Source organism: Amphiura filiformis, chromosome 8, assembly GCF_039555335.1.
Source record: "Amphiura filiformis chromosome 8, Afil_fr2py, whole genome shotgun sequence".
NCBI lineage: Eukaryota > Metazoa > Echinodermata > Ophiuroidea > Amphilepidida > Amphiuridae > Amphiura > Amphiura filiformis.
Genome location: NC_092635.1, coordinates 37383402 through 37403384, shown reverse-complemented (window position 1 = coordinate 37403384; position 19983 = coordinate 37383402). Strand labels below are relative to the sequence as shown.

Genomic DNA, 19983 nt, shown 5'->3' with positions numbered 1-19983 from the left:
GTATACTTTGACCTATCTATGAAGAACGGTTATGGAGTTACATGTATGGGCAAAAGAGAAACATTGAGACATCACAGGTCCAATTTTGCCCCTTTGGGGGTGAAAATGAAATTTGCTCTGATCTTGATGAAACTGGTCTCAAATTATTTGTCTTGTTGCAAGAAATCAGGAAAATAATAGTTTTAACTATCTTGGGTGCTTTCTTATCCAGGTAACACAGTAATTTGTCAAGGTCAAATTGATTCAATGTAGACTCAATAGGTATTGTCGATTTTGATGTGTTATAAAGAAACATCCTATATAGCACAAACTATTATTTTTCTGACTTATCATGGAAAGGCCAACAATTTAGGACCATTTTCAACAAAATCGGAGCATTTTTCAATTTTGCTCAATGTGGTGCAAAAATTAGGCATATGACGTCACAATGTTACTTTTTTTCTCATAATTCCATAACCCTACAGATAGGTCAAGCTATACATTGTCAGAATCCTTATGACTAGAGGAACACATTTCTTGTGTTTTTAACCAAATTCGAGCAATTTCAAACCTGACCTCTGTGTAAAATTTCACCAACCTTTTCCAACCAAATAAGGGTGATGTTGAAATGCCTCCATAGCCAATAATGATAAATGCTACAAGTACTCTATCTCTGCCAAATACAGCAAATTTAACATGATTTGCACGATTGTTACAGGAATTTATTGGACTATACCTCATTTTTAACCTGGTCTAGCACATGTTCAAACACACTGAAATTGCCATATCTATACTTAGGCCATGCCAAAGTCTTGGCCACCAACGATACCTTCTATCATGAAGGATTTAAATTCAGGGAATCGTTGGTTCCCAAGTGGCAATTTCAGCGTGTTTGAACACGTACTTGCCAGTGGAGTTTTCCCCTCCACAAACGACACCGATGGTTGTGGGTCAAACCCAGTAGGTGGCTCTGTATCGGCGCATGTGACAAATATAAGAAGGTTCTCCAAAGTCACACGCTTGTTATCTGAAAATTGAAAACAAAGAAAAACAAGTTCACTAAATTATGAGGCGCTTACAGAAATCCTGCCAAAAACAAGTTCGAACATATTTGCAATAAAAATGATCGAAATGATGGAAGGGTTGCTGTGTCAAAGTCCCATCAAAGCATATGGATAAATAACAAAATGGTAATCTTTAATATGGTGCCCTTAATCAACACCGATGTCACTGGATCTTAAGTGACCTTTGACCAAAAATTCTACACCACCCTTCACTGCCTCTCATTAGAGACCACAAAGACAGCTGTGCTGTTTACGACTCCTTTGTGACTTTTGACCCAAATCAGTATGCATCAAAAACACTGGCTATATATTGCAATAAATGTATATGCAATGGCTTCAATCTTTTAGGATGTTTGTGGCTAAAGAGGTAAGACACCTCATTGACTTTGTGACTTTTGGGAACAGCACAGATATTGTTTAGGCATATAAATTACAGATATTGTTTATAAATATGTTAAAGTAGTATCACTCTAATAAATATATGTGCAAGTAGCATCACTCTGCTATGTAAAATGTGTAAGCATATTTTTGATAGTATTTCACCTCAAAGTGGAAATGGCACTTTTGCCTTTAACCCAAATCTGGTGAACATGCCATACACACTGGCTAAAATAAGCTACTATACTGAGACCAGACATGGCCATAAATGATCTTTAACACAAATCTGTGAAGGTGTAATTAAGATGTTATATCACATTTTATTTGTTAATTTATGAGATTGTATGGCCATGTTATATGCATATTTTGCTGTGTGACACCAGTTAACATCTGTCTTGTCTACAAAGTATGTTGATTGTCATTGTTATCTTTCATTACCTTGGGTCTTCACCCCTTCTTGCAAGTCCAGAAGGAAGTCCCGGAACCAGGAATAAACTTCCTCCTGTCTTTCCATCACCTCTGGCTTCTCCTCGTTATAATTGACGTTGGAAAACAGACCACCTACTGCTTCGGCCTGGAGAGGCTCACTGTGTGTGCAGAAGACATCGTGCCACACAGCCGGGTTCTTCTGAACACTCTCCAGGCAACCTAGCGTTGACAAGCCCTCTCTGAATCTGTGGAAGAAAAAGTACATCATAATTAAACTAGAATTACGCGGTTCGTAATTAAGGTGGCCCCCACCTTAAATACAAAAAAAAGAAATATACAATTGAAGTCCTTAATATTCATATGCAATCACCATACCAAGCTTGATATAATATTGGATGGCTGAGCATGATACCATAACATATCGGATGAGTCATAAAAATATTGGACGAGCCAACGGCGAGTTCGATATTTGTGTGATGAATCCGATATGTTATGGTATCATGCAAAATAAGCCATCCAATATTATCATTATTAGGTTTTCTTAACTCCTAATAACCCTGAAAACATAATAATGAAGTTGATCGGTGATTGCGTAAAAGCTGGAGAGTGGATTAATGAAGAAGGTAGGCAAAATATACAAATGAGCTCATTAATATTCATAAATATGCAAATTACATGACACAAAACTATACAGCACATCACGCCATCATATCCTATCACCGTACCAAGTTTGAAGTTGATCTGTGCATTTAAGCTGCAGAGTGGATTAAAGACAATGTAGGCAAAATATGCAAATTAACTCATTAATATTCAATGAGCTCATTAATACTCATAATTGCATATAACATAAAACTATACAGCACATCCTGCCATCATATCCTATCACCATACCAAGTTTGATATGATATTGGATGGCTGAGCATGAAACCATAACATATCGGATGAGTCATAAAAATATTGGACGAGCCAACGGCGAGTTCGATATTTGTATGACGAATCCGATATGTTATGGTATCATGCGAAATAAGCCATCCAATATTATCATTATTAGGTTTTCTTAACTCCTAATAACCCTGAAAACATAATAATGAAGTTGATCGGTGAGTACATTTAAGCTGCAGAGTAGAAAAAGACAATGTAGGCAAAATATGCAAATGAGCTCATTAATATTCATAAAGATGCAAATGACACCAAACTATACATAACATCAGGCCACCATCTACTATCACCATACCAAGTTTGAAGTTGATCGGTGATTGCGTAAAAGCTGGAGAGTGGATTAATGAAAAATGTAGGCAAAATATACAAATGAGCTCATTAATATGCATAAATATGCAAATGTGCTGAATGTTTAATGCACCCACCAAGTTTCATGCCCATACAACAATTTTAACTAATTTGACCTCAGATGACCCCTAATATAATATAAAATTAGTTCATTTATTTCAACCACAATTTTTGGCATATCATAATACTAATCACAGAGTGTCCGTCCGTCCATGCGGTGCGATATCGCGTGCCGCGTTGTGCTATATTGTGGAGTATCAACGGGTGTGTGCGCAGAGCCCAGAAAAACAAGTCAGAGTACCGCATCGCGCATCAGATCGGACCAATTAACATAAAAATCATCAGTTATGGGAAGGCCCGTGTAACCCGGTTGCGTTCACATTTCTCCCGATTGAATTGACGGCCTACATACTACTAGAATTTTGGGGTATTTTTGGGTCCTTCAATGTGGTAGCAGGACAAGGCTTGGAAGAGGCGAACGATGGGTTTTCAGATTATGGGTACCCAAGTAAGCGACACAGCTACCAAATAGAGTTGATTAAGTCGACATATATCGATGTAGTTTGAAAGGTCAGGACAAGTATTATGGGTAACGGGTGTTTGGTAATTAGAGATAGGCCTATTACGAGAACCGCCCAGCCCGAGAACTGCGAAATCTAGTTAGTAATGTTTACACATGTCACAAATTCTACACCTAAATGTAATCAGCCAACTTTGTTGTGTGTTTATATGTCACCAGAGCAATTGTGACACAAAGTCAGCTATAGAGAACTCCATGTTAAGGTTGCTGCCTCTTTTGAGGTTTTGAGCAAAAAAATGAGATGATTTTGCCACATTAAGTATCAAATTTGGCCCAGAAATAATCATCGGAAAAATAAAAGTTATACCTCATCTTAAAGGTAAAGGTTTATATATTATTATTTTTCCATTGCTATTTTAATTTTCAGACTCTGACTGGGAGTGAATGAACTGGGTCATTGATTATAGCACTCGCTATTTTTTTTTTGACCAGTCATTTCATCAATTTTCCTCACTCCGATTTCTAAACCAAATTGTAGTCATCTATAAAACATCCCATAGTAACATTCTTGCTATTCAGTTTTGGTATCTCTACTTCAGAAATAAAATTACAAGTTGTAGAAAACCTAAATTTACGACTGAAATTTGTATTTTTTCAAAAATGTGACCGTACAGCACGAATGAGCCGTAAATGTCCTCAATTGTATTCTGAGTTACAGTGTAAAATGGGCATGAAGGTCATATTCATAGTTATTTCAATTTGGTGCTACGTGTATCTCATTAAATGAGGTACACGTAGCACCAAATTGAGGTACCTATGAATACGACCTTCATGCCCATTTTACACTGTAACTCAGAATACAATTGAGGACATTTACGACACATTCGTGCTGTACGGTCACAAATTTCTTAATGAGTCTAGCTTTCATAGCTTGTTTAATTATTTTCAAAAAAATTAAGTTTGCAAGATATGGTGCATATCTTCGCTACATGTGCATACTCGAATTTGGGGATTACGATCAGCCAATTTGAAATATCAATTTTTTAGACGGTATGGTCAACACTTTTAAGCTTTTACACGATTCAGAGATACAGTCAATCGCGTAACATTTCTTTCAATTCTATGTTACTTATTTGACAAAGTGTCAAACGAAATTCGCCCTCATAAGCCACGACAAGGCCCGGTTGCCTGGGGTAAAGTATGATCTAGCAATTCAAATGTCAAATAGATTTTCACAAAGTCATGATGGTAAATAAATATTTTGAAAGAATAGATAACTTCAAAACTTTGGAAAGAAATAGAAATTTTTGGAAGATGTGGCAAAGCTTCCATGAATTTTACATTCACTAACTATGGACGCCAAAGGACTTGAAACAAGTCTAGTACTAAATGGCTTCAAATTTCTTTGTTTTTTCAAAATAAGTAACAAAATCAGTGATAAATGAAATTTGCTGTTCAAATTGAACTTGTAAGGGTCTTTGGGTGACAGATCAAATGGAAAAATATGGGGTCTTCGGGTGACAGAGAGCTACAGAGCACTGTGTTCATAAAAAATATGGGGTCTTTGGGTGACAGCGATGCTGAAAAGGGGGTCTCCAAAGTTGGAGTGCCCCCCCGGGTTAAAAACGACCAATATAAACAGTGGGGTTTCTTTTACTTTCCCTTGTTATTTAAGCTTAATAATGGACAGGAAGCCTTCCTGGCAGTTATTACTAATATTATTTTGGTATTTTGGGTAAGGAATAATAAAATTGAAACAATCAGTACTTACTGGGAGTAGTATGGCTCAAGTCTACCATACAGCAGGTATGTTAAAATCTGCCCCACCAGTGCTGATTTTGTTTGCAGATTTATGATTTTGCCGTATAGCCCTGCACACGTCATCAAAGTCTCAATGACTGGGTCATTGACCGCAATGTTGAGACTTTCGGTGCTCTCCGCCTTTTCTATCTAGAGAGGAGAAAGAGAAAGAGAGAGAATTAGCCACAACACAAAATATTTACAAGACGTCAACGAAACAATATTTTCATGTTGAGTGAAATGGGTGTTGAGATTTTGCACCCAGAATTTTGGTTGAATTGCATTTTTTTTTAAATGTATGCAATGTTTGGCCATACTAATCAGTATTTGAAATAGTTAACCAATGCAGCTGTTATAATGATATATATTCATATGTAGCGGTAAATGTAAATAGAAAGCAAATTATTACATTTACACTATACTCAAATTTCAATTACCAGAGCACTCTCACCGGGTCAACCAGAGTCTTGGCCATCCATATCAGAACTAAAAGACCCAGACTGAATTGTGACAAATGGTTAGATATCGACTCTGTTTCGGACAACCTCCTGCCCACTTGAACCAAGGGGGCGCCACAGCATCTTCCAATTTGCCGTCATCTACATCTGTGATGTCATCGGATGTGTCTCAATAAAATCAATAGCAACAATAAACTATCAGAGCAATAACATCCGCTGAAGATGCCGGTTGACCTGGTGACAGCGTTCTGGTGAGTGAAGTTTGATTAGTGCAGCAGTATAACTTTGCTTTCCAATGCAACTGTTATCTTGTGAAAAACTCATGATTCACCACAGTTCAAAAGGGGGCAAGAACATAATTGTGCATGACTTTCTTACAATTGCGGTCACAAATTTAAAGAGGTGACACATGCATAAACTTCGGAACCCTGTGTATAGCCAGGATATTATTCATATCTTCCCATTTGGTGTTATTTTTCAATAAACGAGGAAAGATAAAGTAATAGTAAAGAACAAAAAATATAAAGTTCAAGAAAAAATCAAAACTACAGGATACATCAATTTTTATCCAATTTGTACTATTCTTATGTCACCTCGTATTTTTAATATTGATGAAACAAGTCAATCGGACATCAGAGAATAACATATTACATGCAATTTGAAGTCATATAATAATAATTATTATTGAAATTACAGCCATCTAGTCACATATAATTATGTTTGTCATCTGTATATAGACTAATCATGATAGTTGTGATGTTTAATTTACTCATGTTAACCACACTCAAAATCAGGTGACACTGAAAAGCTGTGGAAAATATCTTACCGCTGACAGTTTAGCAGCAAAATCTGGGTCTTGCATATCCTCCACGGTGAAGTTCGGCTGTGGCTTTGAGTTAGCCAAGCGGGCATACATCTCCTCTGAGAACGCCCTTGGCCCTGGCCCCCCGTGCACGAGGGACAGTGCCATCAGCTCACCCACATGTTTATATGTGTGTTGCTCTAGTGCTGCAGAATCATATACATAAGGAAAAAATGGATTACATTCTCACCATTCAAAATTCATCTGATTAAGGAGGAGTGGACCATTTTTTTTATGTTCTGGTGTCTTTCGGTGGCCTGGCTAATGAAATCGTGCGTGTATGACTTGAATGCATGTGCAGTGGTTTACTTTGTAAGGGTTTATCGAGTTATGTTGATATATCCTCTGTCTTATAATCAAACAGACTTGTGAAGTGATGTTCACAGCATAACACACGAGACTGCTGTGACCACTGGTTTCAATTATACATGCATCACTCTCACTCAAGTACTAGAGATAAATGGATCTCCATTTGACTAAGCTTCTTCAAACTATGATGCTCCAAAATAGAAGATTCTTTGTAGCTGAGATAAAAACATAATTGATGGTGCAATCCAGAAAAGGGGCTAATGGAAACATCCAATTTCCACTGTTGTATAGCATTTCCCAGCCTACTGACTTGATACAAGAGTTATTAAATAATACTGATGATTTATGTACTACAACACAAGGCACCAATTTCAAGGAAGTAGAGAACACCACAAGAGAACCTACAATCAACAAAATTAATAGTTGGCACACCTTGACAATATGTTGGAACTCTTCCTTGCCGCTCTGATAATTCAGTGAAATTAGTATAACTATGTTTGATGAGAAGTACAAACCTTCCCCTTTCCCCTCCCTCCCCCATTCTCCCTCAACCAATGTTGTGGAGACTGGAGAGCCCAATGGCAAAAGTGCTTTCATCAACATGCGATTTACATTTTGTGTGCCAGAGTATGCCAACATTAATTTCCTTAATTGTAGCTTACAAGTAAAACCTGTTCAGCTTGCAGTCTGCACTTTTTGTCTCTTTTTTAGTATAGTCTTTCATTACACTCAACATTAGAAAATGTCCGATTCATATTATGGAAAGATAAGCTTATAGTTATAGACACGAAAGTAAATCCTAAATCCGGTGTCTGCAAGTTCCCATTAAAATCGGCACACAAGGAGAGGCTTTTTTTGTATTGCTAATTACCACAATGGTCCTCTTAACCTTATGATGGTGTATGATTATCATATTGAATTGTGAAAGTTGGTATAAAAATGGGCAGCCACAGATTTAAGTGAACAAGGCTATTGATATTTATTTACCAGCATGTCATTTAGAGCCGATATGAAAGATGCCTGCATTGATGTCCTTTATGTATTGGAACTAGTAGAATATGAAATATCATACCTGTTTGGTCAGGAGCTAACTCCAAGCTATTGGGAGGCCCTTGGAATATTGACAGCCTCAAGGAGGCATGCCTCACCAACCTGAAGAACTCCTTGGTCGGGCCCCCCAAATCTACAGCCCCTTCTCCCGTCTTCTTACTTCCTCCAGCAACAAATACTACATTAAAGCAGGAGTAAGGGCTGTAGGAGCCTCTCTCCAGCGCACGAAATGCACCTCCCAGCGGGTTCCGTCTATTAACGTTGATCAGATTTTTTTCTTGGTGTGGTAATAGTCTGGTTCTCATAAGTGTTATCTCGGCCATGAGATTCCTGTCAAAAAGTATATAGATAGAAAACCGTATTTGCTTAGTGTTATAATATGGCCCAATCAAGGCAACCAAAATTGTTCTACTGGTGTAACACTAACAGGCCATTGCAAAATAGGGAAGGGCAGGCAGATGGACTTATTTTCCTTTTAAACTTCAGGTGAAATATAGAATATGTACATGAAACTGGATCTGGCAGTCAAATCACAAAATGACAAAACAGCTCTGAGAAGTTAGCTGTACTTTATTTTGTACCTCTTGTGTTCTGTGATCACAACTTTCTGTGTTGGTTGTATTCCTTTTTGGAGAGGAGCACTGCAGAGCATTTTTGTTGTGTTTTTGTGTATGAAAAGTCTAGTACATGTATAGGGCCCAATGTTAGGTTGTGGCTGTTTACTCCAATACAACAGTTGATATAAAATGGTGTGCAGTCGGTTGCATGTGTGACTGTCCAATCCCACCATACCACCTACATAAGGTGTGATTGCTCGAGCTATACCCTAAATTTTCCCCTCGAAATTTCTACTTTTGTAATGATTATAATGCCCAATGGTGTAGCAAAATTCCATGTGAAAGACTAAGCCTGAAGTTCTTTAATTACAGTAAAATTAAGTTTTGTGCATTAATTTTGGAGACCTCCAGTTTTATTCCCAGTTCACTGATTGTGTGCATGCGAGCTTGTGTGTATTATTGAATCCGTGACATGTAACTGTCTGCATGTCGGTATTTGTCCTACTTCTTAATCATAAGCCCCAGCTGCGTGAAGCTCTGCTCAATATTAGTCAATTGGCAAGCTAATAAACCCATTGTAGGCACTGGAATGAAATAGCAATTTGTTTTACCTCATTTGTTTGACCCAAAATTGAAAGAGGGCAATATGATCAATGATGTGATCTATTCTCTATGCAGATCGCATATGATTGCTTCCATTCCCTACTAGACTCTTGGGCACCATACCATATCACACCATTGCACCCCACCCTCACTTAGAACATACGCTGTACTTATGCATGCTCGCTCCATTGAAATACAAATGAAATATATACCCAATTGTGTTAGCCAACTTAGCCGGTGCCTCTTTCTCACTTTCTTCCTCCTCATCTTCTATGAGAGCCGCATACGACCTGCACACGAGTATAAAAAAATTTAATGATGCCAATTATAGCTATAAAACCACTGACATGCTTAGTTAATTGATAGAAACACACCAAAGTAGCATTGTGCTACTGATAATTGAGATGAATGCATTCTCAATTATCAGTAGCACAATGTTACTGTGGTGTGTTTCTACTTTTCAATATGAACAATGTTTTGTACACATTCTTGTGCCCCTTTGAAGCACCCATCATAAAATGTAGTTGGTATTGGTCCATACAGTCATCAGTGTAAAAGCACACAATGACCATATTATTTGTTGGCATATACATGTACAGCTTTTCCAGCACAATTATTATAGTGGGCATATATTTCTAGATTAATAAATAACCATGGATAAAAATAAAACAGTTATTAACATACGCAAGGTGATCAATAAGTTTATAGAACAAGGTACTTGAAAGAGGACTAGCTAAATTCTCCCTAAATATCTCACTCTTTGGGCATGGTCACTGCATACCTTAATGCACCTGTCACAATTTTTCTTGAAACCTTCTATGTCAACAAAATGGAAGTCTTTCGATTGCTCCATGAGCCACTCTTCAGTGAATGCTCACCAGCAAACCTGATATTATCTGAAAACAGTCCCATTCCTACCACCAACTTTCTTCACTTGATGGCTTGGCTCAATTTTGCTATCAAAATCGTATGATATATGCTTGTACTTCCATTTGATTTAGCTCAATTTGGCCAAAGTATAGACTTGGATGGGTGTTGTATTCAGGTATTCAATTTTAAACCACATACTTGTATGAAAATGAGTGGGTATGTAATTAAGCATCTTCAAAGCAGCTGAATTATTGATCAAGGGGTAGAAATTAGTTCTAATAAACAAGAGGATTGTATTTGAAGAGAAATTTTGGACTTACTGCATATGTTCTTCTGTGTCACGGTCAAACATTGGCTGCAAGTAGAAAAAATATAAAAGCATTTACATTTATATCTTGCGGCTGCTCAAAACAAATTTGATTTCCCCTCGTTAGTCAGCATACCTGCCAGTCATCACATGATTTGAAGCACATAAGCGAAACCCTTTCAATGTACATCACAATATGCATTCTGCACCAACAATTCGTTCCATATAATGATATGCATTGACATAAAAAATGTTATGCCCACATTTATTTCCATTGCAATTTGAATAAAAGAGACTTTCACTGAAAAAGTGAAAAGTCAGGAGTGCATGTCTCAAACAAGCAGCTACAGTCTGTCCACTTAGATGTACAAAGTAAATAGACCTCAGAAACAGGAGGTATGAGAATAATTATTTCAGCGCAATGCTTCTCTGGCGCGCCAGTCTCGGCCCTCCTGGCCAGGGTCCAGGGGCCTGCTTAAGGGCTCCTGGTGGCACCCAGGGGTAACGCCCCGGTGGGGGTTCAGGGGCAAAGCCCTCCTGAAGCCAGAGGGTTTCTACACAAATTATACTACAGGAAACAGCATTTCAGAGGGGAAATAAATTGAGTAAAAAGTGATTGAAATAAAGAGAAAAAACAAATAACTTGCACTAGAAAACTTAGCTTAGAGACTACTAGGAAAGGCCATTTCAGAGGGTAAAAAGAACAATTCAAAGCTCCTGGCTTGTTCTACACTTTTAATAAAACGTACTTCTTTCTTCCAGAAAACATGTTTTAAAGTTTTGAGTTTTAAATTTCAGGACAACAAACATTTAGCAGATTTAGCACCCCAAAAGAGACCATTTTTGACATAAAAACCTGTTTTAGACTTTTTTGAAAAAATGCTTCCTTCATCCTAAAAAAGTGGTATGTTTTTTTGTTTTTTTTTTTTATTTCTGGTACCCGGGGAGGGTATTTCCTAACCGGGTAATGTAATCTGAAAATGCCAGCCTTAGTCAGTATACATATACGGCATTAGTCCAGCATCATCTCAAACGTCATCGTTCATTAATATACATAACATGCTTCTTAATTGGGTAATATTCATTGAGGATAAAGAGATGAGTTTTTGAACACAAAACCTGAAACAATCAGTATAACATGCTGGTCCGATAATGGACTAAAATTCATCAATTTTGGGCATGAAAAGGTCACTGGCTGAAAAAATGTTTTTTTCCCTGCAAGCAATCCAGGATTTCCCTCCAGTTTTACCAAATTTCCCTCCAGTATGACATATTTCCCTTATGTATTTCTTTATTTTTTTGGTCAAAAACCAAACATTTCCCGGCAATGAGCTTCCCGTATTGCCCACTTTTTCCTGCCATGTGAAAAGGTATTCTCAAGTAATATAAAATTTGACCACATAGCCTACATGTTAATGAGTACCATTATCTAGCCGAGTCATCCAGTCAGGGTTCTAATGAATACTGTATTTTTCAATTTAAAAAAAAATTATTTTCAAAAACTCAGAAATCGGAGTGCTCCGTTTTTTCCCGACTTTTATGTCAGAAATTCTGGGAAACTCTTGGTAAAACAGAGAAGTTGGCAGGTATGCAACTGCTAAGGGCCAGAAGCTAAGGACCAGAACTGTAATTTTTACTGGTGTACAGGAATGGAATTTGCCTCCAATTGATGTAAAAAAATCCACAACTCATTCACAATTTAAAAAGGCAGTTGAACGCCACTTTTTATCTTGATTTGAACCTGTTTTATCATAATTGTGCAGTTTTATCGTATGCAGTTGTTTCACCAAAAGTGCAATAATTTTAATGTAATGTTTTATTCATTTCTAAATAGGAAATGAGCCCCTTTTAGGGCTTTCTTTGGCTATCCTTGGCATTGTACATGTATGTTGTTTTATAAATATGCTGTGTGGTGTATCTTATTGCAATTTTTTTAATCTATATTCTGTTCCGGTGTATTGTATGGTTTTTTTTAATTACCATATAAAATCTATCCATCTATCTGATACTAAAAATAGCAAATAGCAATAATCAATAGCAATTGGCTGATCTGATGGCAAGATTTGTTGTATGAGTTATAAATCAAATTTAATATAAAGCAGTTATGTACTTACACGTACTACTGCTCCAGGCTGGTCATGTTTCGGGACTTCAGTGACAGGAGGTGCAGGCACCTGTTCAAAACATATCAAATAAAATATTTCGTTTTCATTCTTTAATGTTAAAGCATGAGTTTGGCCATCATCAAGTGGCCAAGTGGTGGGATGGCAAGTTGAACTGATGACAATGAAATCATGAAGAACCCACAATTTCTAACACTGGCACCAACTCTAGCACATTCTATAATCTGGAAGACATGAATAACTGAAAAAGGAGGAATTCCTCTGAGTAGAGGAAATCTCATCTCTGTATATTCATTCTTTCATGGAGAAAGCATGGATTCAATCAGTCAGTAACAATGTGGTGTATCATTTTGGGACGGAGGTGAGGGCCGGATGAATGGAATTAAATATAATTTAATATGCCAATCCGGCTGCTATACTTTTGTTTTGTCTTCTAACAATACATTATCAATGATACCAAATTGACACATGTGGGCAAAGGAGCATTTTGGACAATATTTTCCTGAAACATAGTTTACCTAATTTAAATTTAAACCTCTTTAATCTTCAATAGTTATGGAATGAGTAGAGCACTATTCCTTGGAAGTGGGAGCAAATTAAAAACCTTAATTGCAACTTAACATACACACATCCATATCTATGCACACATGGCCACATACAAACAGGATTTGAACTGGCTATATTCTCTATTGAACATACATTCAGGTAACACAATAAACCAGGCATGTTGTGATTTCCACCTTAGCATACCTGGGTCCTGGAAACCAAGTCAAATGAAACATTTCATTTTCACTAAATAGATTCATCAAGTTTGTTGGTAAACATTATAAATGATTTCATTTGAACATGTGCCGTGAATCAATTGGAATATTAACAAAAACCCAATAGAAAAATTGCTCAAAACAGTTGTGCCACCTCCAATTATGGTCATTGCCCACCCCTCGATCAATAGGACGACTCATGCTGTGTCACCAACATAAATCTTGTTTGAATCTCCTTTGGTTTAAGTCACTATTTCTTCCCTTTATCCCAATTTAAAAGTCATTTCCATGTTCATTTTAATTTTACTCTATGGGTTCTCAATAGAATAGTGGCCTACCAACAAACTTCAATTGGTACTCGAAGAGCTCAAAAATATAAAGTAAATATAGCAAAGACAGTAGACGAACTGGTAATTTTCTCCATATAACGTGTATTCAATGTTCAAGTAATGTACTTACTACTGGCCTAAGCTGGTCACTATTTCCGTACTGTACTGTACTTGCTGCTGGTCCAAGCTCTTCTCCAACAAGACCAGTTGGAACCTGGAAAAATCCAAATAAAATATTAGTACATTTTCATTCATTCATGGGAAAACAAAGTTTGATTTGTGGCGTAATTTTACATAAGGTAAAAGACGTGCTATCTGGTAAGAGTCAATTTACTTAAAAATATCCATTGCACTACACTATAAAATCAGTGGCATAGTATCATTAGGGGCACATGCCTCCAATCAATTTCAATATTTAAACTCCTATATCACAATAGATTTCACAATCTGTCAGCAGAAAAGTCCTTCATTCATTCTACAATATGCATATGTAATTAATGCACTCCCGAGCTACATCCCAGGTATAATTGTTAAACAGGCCAGTTTCAAAAAGTAGAAAATCTGCTAAACCGTCACCTTTACAGCAATAATAACATCTGTTAATGCCATGACATGTATTGACATAAATAAATATTCAATATATATACTGTACTTACATGTACTGCTGGTCCAAGCTCTTCTCCAACAAGACCAGCTGGAATCTGGAAAAATCCAAATAAAATATTAGTACGTTTTCATTCATTCATGGGAAAACACAAGTTTGATTTGTGGCATAGTTTTATATAGAAGGGAAAGATGTGCTATCTGGTAAGAGTCAATTTACTTAATAGCAGGTACCATATCCATTGTACTACACTAGGCACACCAGTCTTTATGGAGCTGCACATAAATCAGTGGCATAGCATCATATGTTAGGGGCATGCGCCTCCAATTGGAACAAATTAAAATCCCGTAAGAAAATTGCTGAGAACATCTGCGCCACCTCCTTATGGTCTGTGCCCTGCCCCTCAATAGGATGACTCATACTACATCACCTACATAAATCTTGTTTGAATCTCCTTTGTTTAAGTCAATATTTCTTTCGTTTGTCCGAAATTTACAAGTCATTTCCATGTTCATTTTGATTTTACAGTATAAGTCATTTCCATGTTCATTTTGATTTTACAGTATATGGGCTCTCAATAGTGGCCTACCAACCAATTTCAGTTGGTGCTTGAAGAGCTCCAAAATGTGAAGTAAATATATCAAAGTAGTGCATATTTAACCCGAGATTACAAATCTTTGAAATTATTTTGGCCGTATGTGGCGTGCCTGCATGCCAACTACATGATTGAGAATGTGTGTATTTACTGTCTCACCATTACTTTGTATGAAATACCGGGTGTTCCTGCGTTAACAAAATGGACTGCAGTAGTCTCTTGGCTGAAAATAAAGTAACAAATTAAGTGAGAAGTAGCCTGCATACCTTATTCAATGCTGATAAACTTTACAAAATCCATCCATTGTTACACATGCACAGACCCTAAAACTCTCTGGTACTCGATCACTTTTGCATATAAGGGGTGGTGCAATAATTATGTGTACCCGGGGTGAATTATAGGGGGGGCAAAGATTTTTGGCAGGCCAAAAGGGGGGCAAGCATTTTTTGGCAGGTCGAAAGGGGGGGTCAAGCAATTTTTGGCAAGTCAAAAGGGGGCCAAGCGATTTTTGGCACAGATATTTTGGGCACCGTTTCTATATTATGCCCTAAAAAGGTGTAGGAAAACGCTACTGAACACGTTCAAATATGCAAAATTTTCCTGTCGCTGCGCCGCATTATATGTTAAGACAATTTAAGGTTTTAAATTCGGGTTCCCCAAAATCTTGCATGTGTAAGGGGGGGCAAAGATTTTTGGCACATCAAAAAGGGGGGCAAAGGTTTTTTGGCACGTCGAAAGGGGGGGCAAAGATTTTTTGGCACGGCCAAAGGGGGTAAGCGATTTTTTGGCAGACCATTTTGAGAATTCACCCCCCCCGGGGGTACACATAATTATTGCACCACCCCTAAGTAATTCTCACGCATGCTCAATGTTTACTTCTGTTTTCAGAGCGTCAAGCTGATCGGTACACATTGACAAGGCAAAAACTATGTTGCTTTTGTGTGTTGAAGACATCTCCAGTTCTGAGCTATATCGCTTGACACATGAATGCATCAACCAATTATTTCCAACCAAATGGATCTATTATTTTGCTTATTAAGTTACCTTTCTCAATTATTAATTGTCAGTGATGAATTAATTCAAAAATGGGTGTTCTAAGGTAGGTATAATCCAAATCACATAATAAATAGATAACCAGTGAGTATATGACTTAATGCAATCACAACATACATCACTAGCTAATATCTTTAACACTTTTTTTTTTTTTCAATTTTTGTCTAATTTGGGTCAATTGATCCAATGTTGGTACAGCCGGGAAGGGAAAAAGTTCTTGTTTGATCAACATTAGTCAAATGTTGTTTCTATGTTGTCCCTACATTGGGGCAGCAGCGTTGGATCAATGTTGGTCTGCCGTGTCCAAACAATATAATGTGGCCCAGCATTTGGTTGCCAACACTAAAGGTAAACCAAAAAATCAAATAGCCCTACCTTGTCTGGCTTGTGCTCGGTGAAGTAGGTTGAGCTACGCCTGGTGAACCTACAGTTAGGTCTATCATCTCTATACCACTACCTGTAATTTATAAAATAAATTTGGATACGGTTTTCAATTATAGAATAATGAGTATCAGCTGTTAACACTGGCAGGAACACTGTCATGTTTGACATTTTCATGAATTTTGGCGGAGTATGTAAACATCACTCATTTAAACACGGTAGTTTCACATGGCGCCATATTTGCTAAAAGCCATTCATTTACACATCTTGCCGTTTGGGAAAAAATCACCATCTCACATAATAGCATATTTGTTATCGTATTTGTACAAATGTAGTTTTGCGTAAAAAACAGTTTTTGTCGCATTGAAACACAAATGTATTGTTTCCGTCATATCTCACAATATGCAATTATCGCCATTTCCCATACTGACTTATTTGATTCTTAGCTGAATACTTGAATAAAATTTGTGACTAAAATAGCATTTTTAAAAACTTGATGAATATCTTTTTCAGACTGGAATGGTTTTCTTTCAACTACCTGGTCTTGATAATATACTAGCTAGTTGATAGAATAAGAGTACAGAGACATTATTTCGCAAAAATTCAATGCTATATTCTCGTATACACATTTTGCAAAATACCTCACTATGTGATACGGCTGCAATATGTGCGTTGTCAAAAATTTCTGCAATTTTCTTTGAACCTGTCCTGTTTTTCCATATCTATATCTTATCTACATGTATACTAATTGTCCAAATTTGTTGGGTTTCTCAAACAACAGACTAAAACAAGCAAGATAATGAATGAGTTTTCTTTTATTATTTCAGCTGTTAATTGATGTATGGCATCTGCCATCTTTTAATATAGTATACTGATCCGTGTCAAGATATATGTTATGACTTTAAATGACTAAAGAGCCTCATTCAGAGATTTGTCACCTCCAAGCCACTTTATCCGTACACTTGTCAATTTTTCCACATTTGATTTTGAGATGTTTACTAAGGTAGCATTGACTCTTGAAGTGAGTTACCTTCAAAGTGTGCTTTATTTGTCTCAAGAAACAACATCCTGATTTGTAATTCTTTTATGCCATGAGCATAATTATAAAAGTATATGCACACAAGGCAGTAAAATTCTGAAAATATGTCCATAAAGTACATGTACATTAAGAGACTGTGCATTTGACAAGTCATCAGATGGAACTATTTATGTTCATCGTTCAATATTTGGAGCAAACAAAACATCTCTGAATGAGGCTTCTAACAGAGATAAATTACACAAACTTTAGTTGAAAATGATGATTGAATGTATTAGGTTTGTTGTGGTGTTGGAGGTGATGCCCATAATAATTATGGTCATCAGCAGTTATCTGAACATCGACATGTAGTTAATGCTGGAAACACATGACAACAGTTGACTTGATTGAATTACATGTTTCAATTTGTGAAAGGCATATGGTAATGAAGGATGTACATGATGTTAGCATGCAAATAGTGTTAGACATGATGTGATCATACATGGCCAAAGAACCTAGTTTTCATCGTTGATATTTTTCCCTTCACTCATTCTCTTTCTTTCCTTTTCATTTCACTTTGCTTATGTTATACTATTCTTATATAATTATCACATGCATTGTTATGAACTGATGACAGACAACACACATCCGATGATCCCACTCTTCAAAATATACGAAGTGCGAGTGTATTACTTGGGATGTGTCTGTGGTGGATGATCAAAAAATACACAATAGTAAAAACTTTCATCTAATCATGAATGCCAAAACTTGAAAGGCTTAAAATGCAGGTAGAGGATAAGAACTGAAGTAAAATTAATTACATCTTTATGAAACCCCATCACTACTTTGCATTGTGGGCCAAATACTTAAACACATTTCTGTTGACTTTTTTTTTTTGGGGGGGGACATAGGTTGGAACAATATAAAACTACAGGTAAACAATCAAATACACAGAACACTGTAGCTATTGGGGATAGTGATCCAACTTGATTTGACCATTATGATCAGGTTAAAGTATTAAACAAAACATGAGAGCTTGGTTAAAGTAACAAAACATGAGAACTTGGTTAAATATGAGTATCAGAGAGCAGCATAACCGTATCACCTTGGGCAACCACAGCATCAGTCACTTGCACCTACATGGGTCATAAACATTAATTCAAATGATTAAAATTCAATAGTCAAATTAAGAGAAAACAAATTAAACTATTGAGCGTCCAACATTTCAATATTTTAGCACAGTGTTGTTGTTGTATGTAAATTGTAACTACCACAAAATTTTCAGTGGTCTTATCTTCGAGATGGTGAATTCAAAGACCGATTGAACACTGATCATAATTTTGTCAAGAGAAGTGATATATAGTGCCAATTTACATCATAGGTTGCCAGTGCTTACATGTTTTCGGTGGGGGTGTGTGTTGGATGGTTGATGGAAATGTAGTGGGTGTGTGTGGGGTGTGTTTGTTTCACCCAAAAACGTGGACCCACCTGTGACAATTCACTCACAAAGAGCACATCCACAGCAGCATGCAGTCCATGATTGTAAAAAAGAGTAGAGATGCATGCTTATGCTGCTATCATAGGAGGCTCACATGGTCCACATTTGTTGGTGAAAATGTGTAGAGGGGGGGTGAGTGTGGCTATGGATGGTCATGACTGAAGGCAATGTCAGACTTCTTGTAGCCATGTGTGTACCGTAACACCTGCTCGAACGCCATGGGCGGGTAACTTTGCATTCGGTTATTTTTATTTTCAAAAAAGCTTAGCAACAAATCAATGTAGCATGACTAATTTTTGTAACTTTTTTGAGCCGTAGCTTACAATCGCATGTTATGTGAAGCTTTTGTGGAGCACTTGTTCCTTTCAAATGTATGATGTATCGGAGAATTATATACAAACCAAATAATTATGTGAATGCATACCTTTTCAGAATCTGTACTGTCTCTCGTTGTGGTTTTCGTTGATAAGTAGAAGCGTACTGGCGAAGAGCCATACCAGGCAATGAATGACTCAAGGCTCAGTGGATCGTCTCCAACGATGTATGGCATCACCTGCCCATTAAAAAGACTCAACTCTGCGGTGACATCGTCTAAGAGCATCCCATTTGAGGCCCTTCCTGCAGGGAAAAACATTCCCTGCAGCCTGGCCTTGATCCGGTTCCGGTGGCCTCCCTTGGCAGGTCAATGGTGTGGGTACCTCCACCATGTTTGAATGACACCTGACTGCCATTGTGTCGCCACCCTACCCGGACCTTCAGTGTTGGCTTTTTGTCAGGTTTTTTGGTAGCCAGCTAAACAGGTGAAAAAAAAGAAAAACAACATGTATAAAAACCAACAACATAAACTATTGTGTATTAGCTTCCTGGTTTTTAAATCTTGATACCATATTTTTTTCATACAAGGCGGTTCTTGAACCAAAATCATAACACTGACATATGCTTTAATGAGCACCTATACAATACCAGTCAATATCTTGAGGTCATGCACAACTGCTCTGATTGCAGTTTTTGAATTTGGCTAAAAAAGGCGCTTCAAAGAAATTGAATTTTTTGTTCTCCGAATATTAGACTGCACTTAAAAAAAACATAGTTTATAGTTTTAAAAGAACCACTTCTTCCATATATCGTGACATGATATAATTGTCAAAATG

At 37.1% G+C, this 19983-nt stretch overlaps 2 protein-coding genes across 6 annotated transcripts in view; one reads left to right on the top strand and one right to left on the bottom strand.

Moving 5' to 3' along the window:
• LOC140159000 (ras-GEF domain-containing family member 1B-like) overlaps window positions 1–19983 on the top strand; it is a 289431-nt gene that overhangs the window by 163973 nt on the left and 105475 nt on the right. The window lies entirely within an intron of this gene.
• Window positions 774–19466, bottom strand: LOC140158371 (G2/M phase-specific E3 ubiquitin-protein ligase-like). The gene is made up of 14 exons (XM_072181462.1): window positions 19257–19466; window positions 18440–18470; window positions 16314–16395; window positions 15045–15108; window positions 14343–14387; window positions 13817–13900; window positions 12588–12647; window positions 10487–10521; window positions 9509–9586; window positions 8159–8466; window positions 6742–6923; window positions 5429–5607; window positions 1860–2095; window positions 774–1006 (listed from the first exon to the last, which is right to left on the bottom strand). The coding sequence occupies exons 1-14, from the start codon at window positions 19464–19466 to the stop codon at window positions 774–776; spliced, it is 1827 nt and encodes a 608-aa protein (XP_072037563.1).

Coding starts and splice junctions, on each gene's coding strand:
- LOC140158371 (XM_072181462.1), bottom strand. CDS start 19,466: ATGTTTTTCCCTGCAGGAAGGGCCTCAAATGGGATGCTCTTAGACGAT. Junction 13,901..14,342: donor AGCTTGGACCAGCAGTACAT/GTAAGTACAGTA, acceptor GGATTTTTCCAG/GTTCCAACTGGTCTTGTTGG. Junction 6,924..8,158: donor GTTAGCTCCTGACCAAACAG/GTATGATATTTC, acceptor ATGATTCTGCAG/CACTAGAGCAACACACATAT.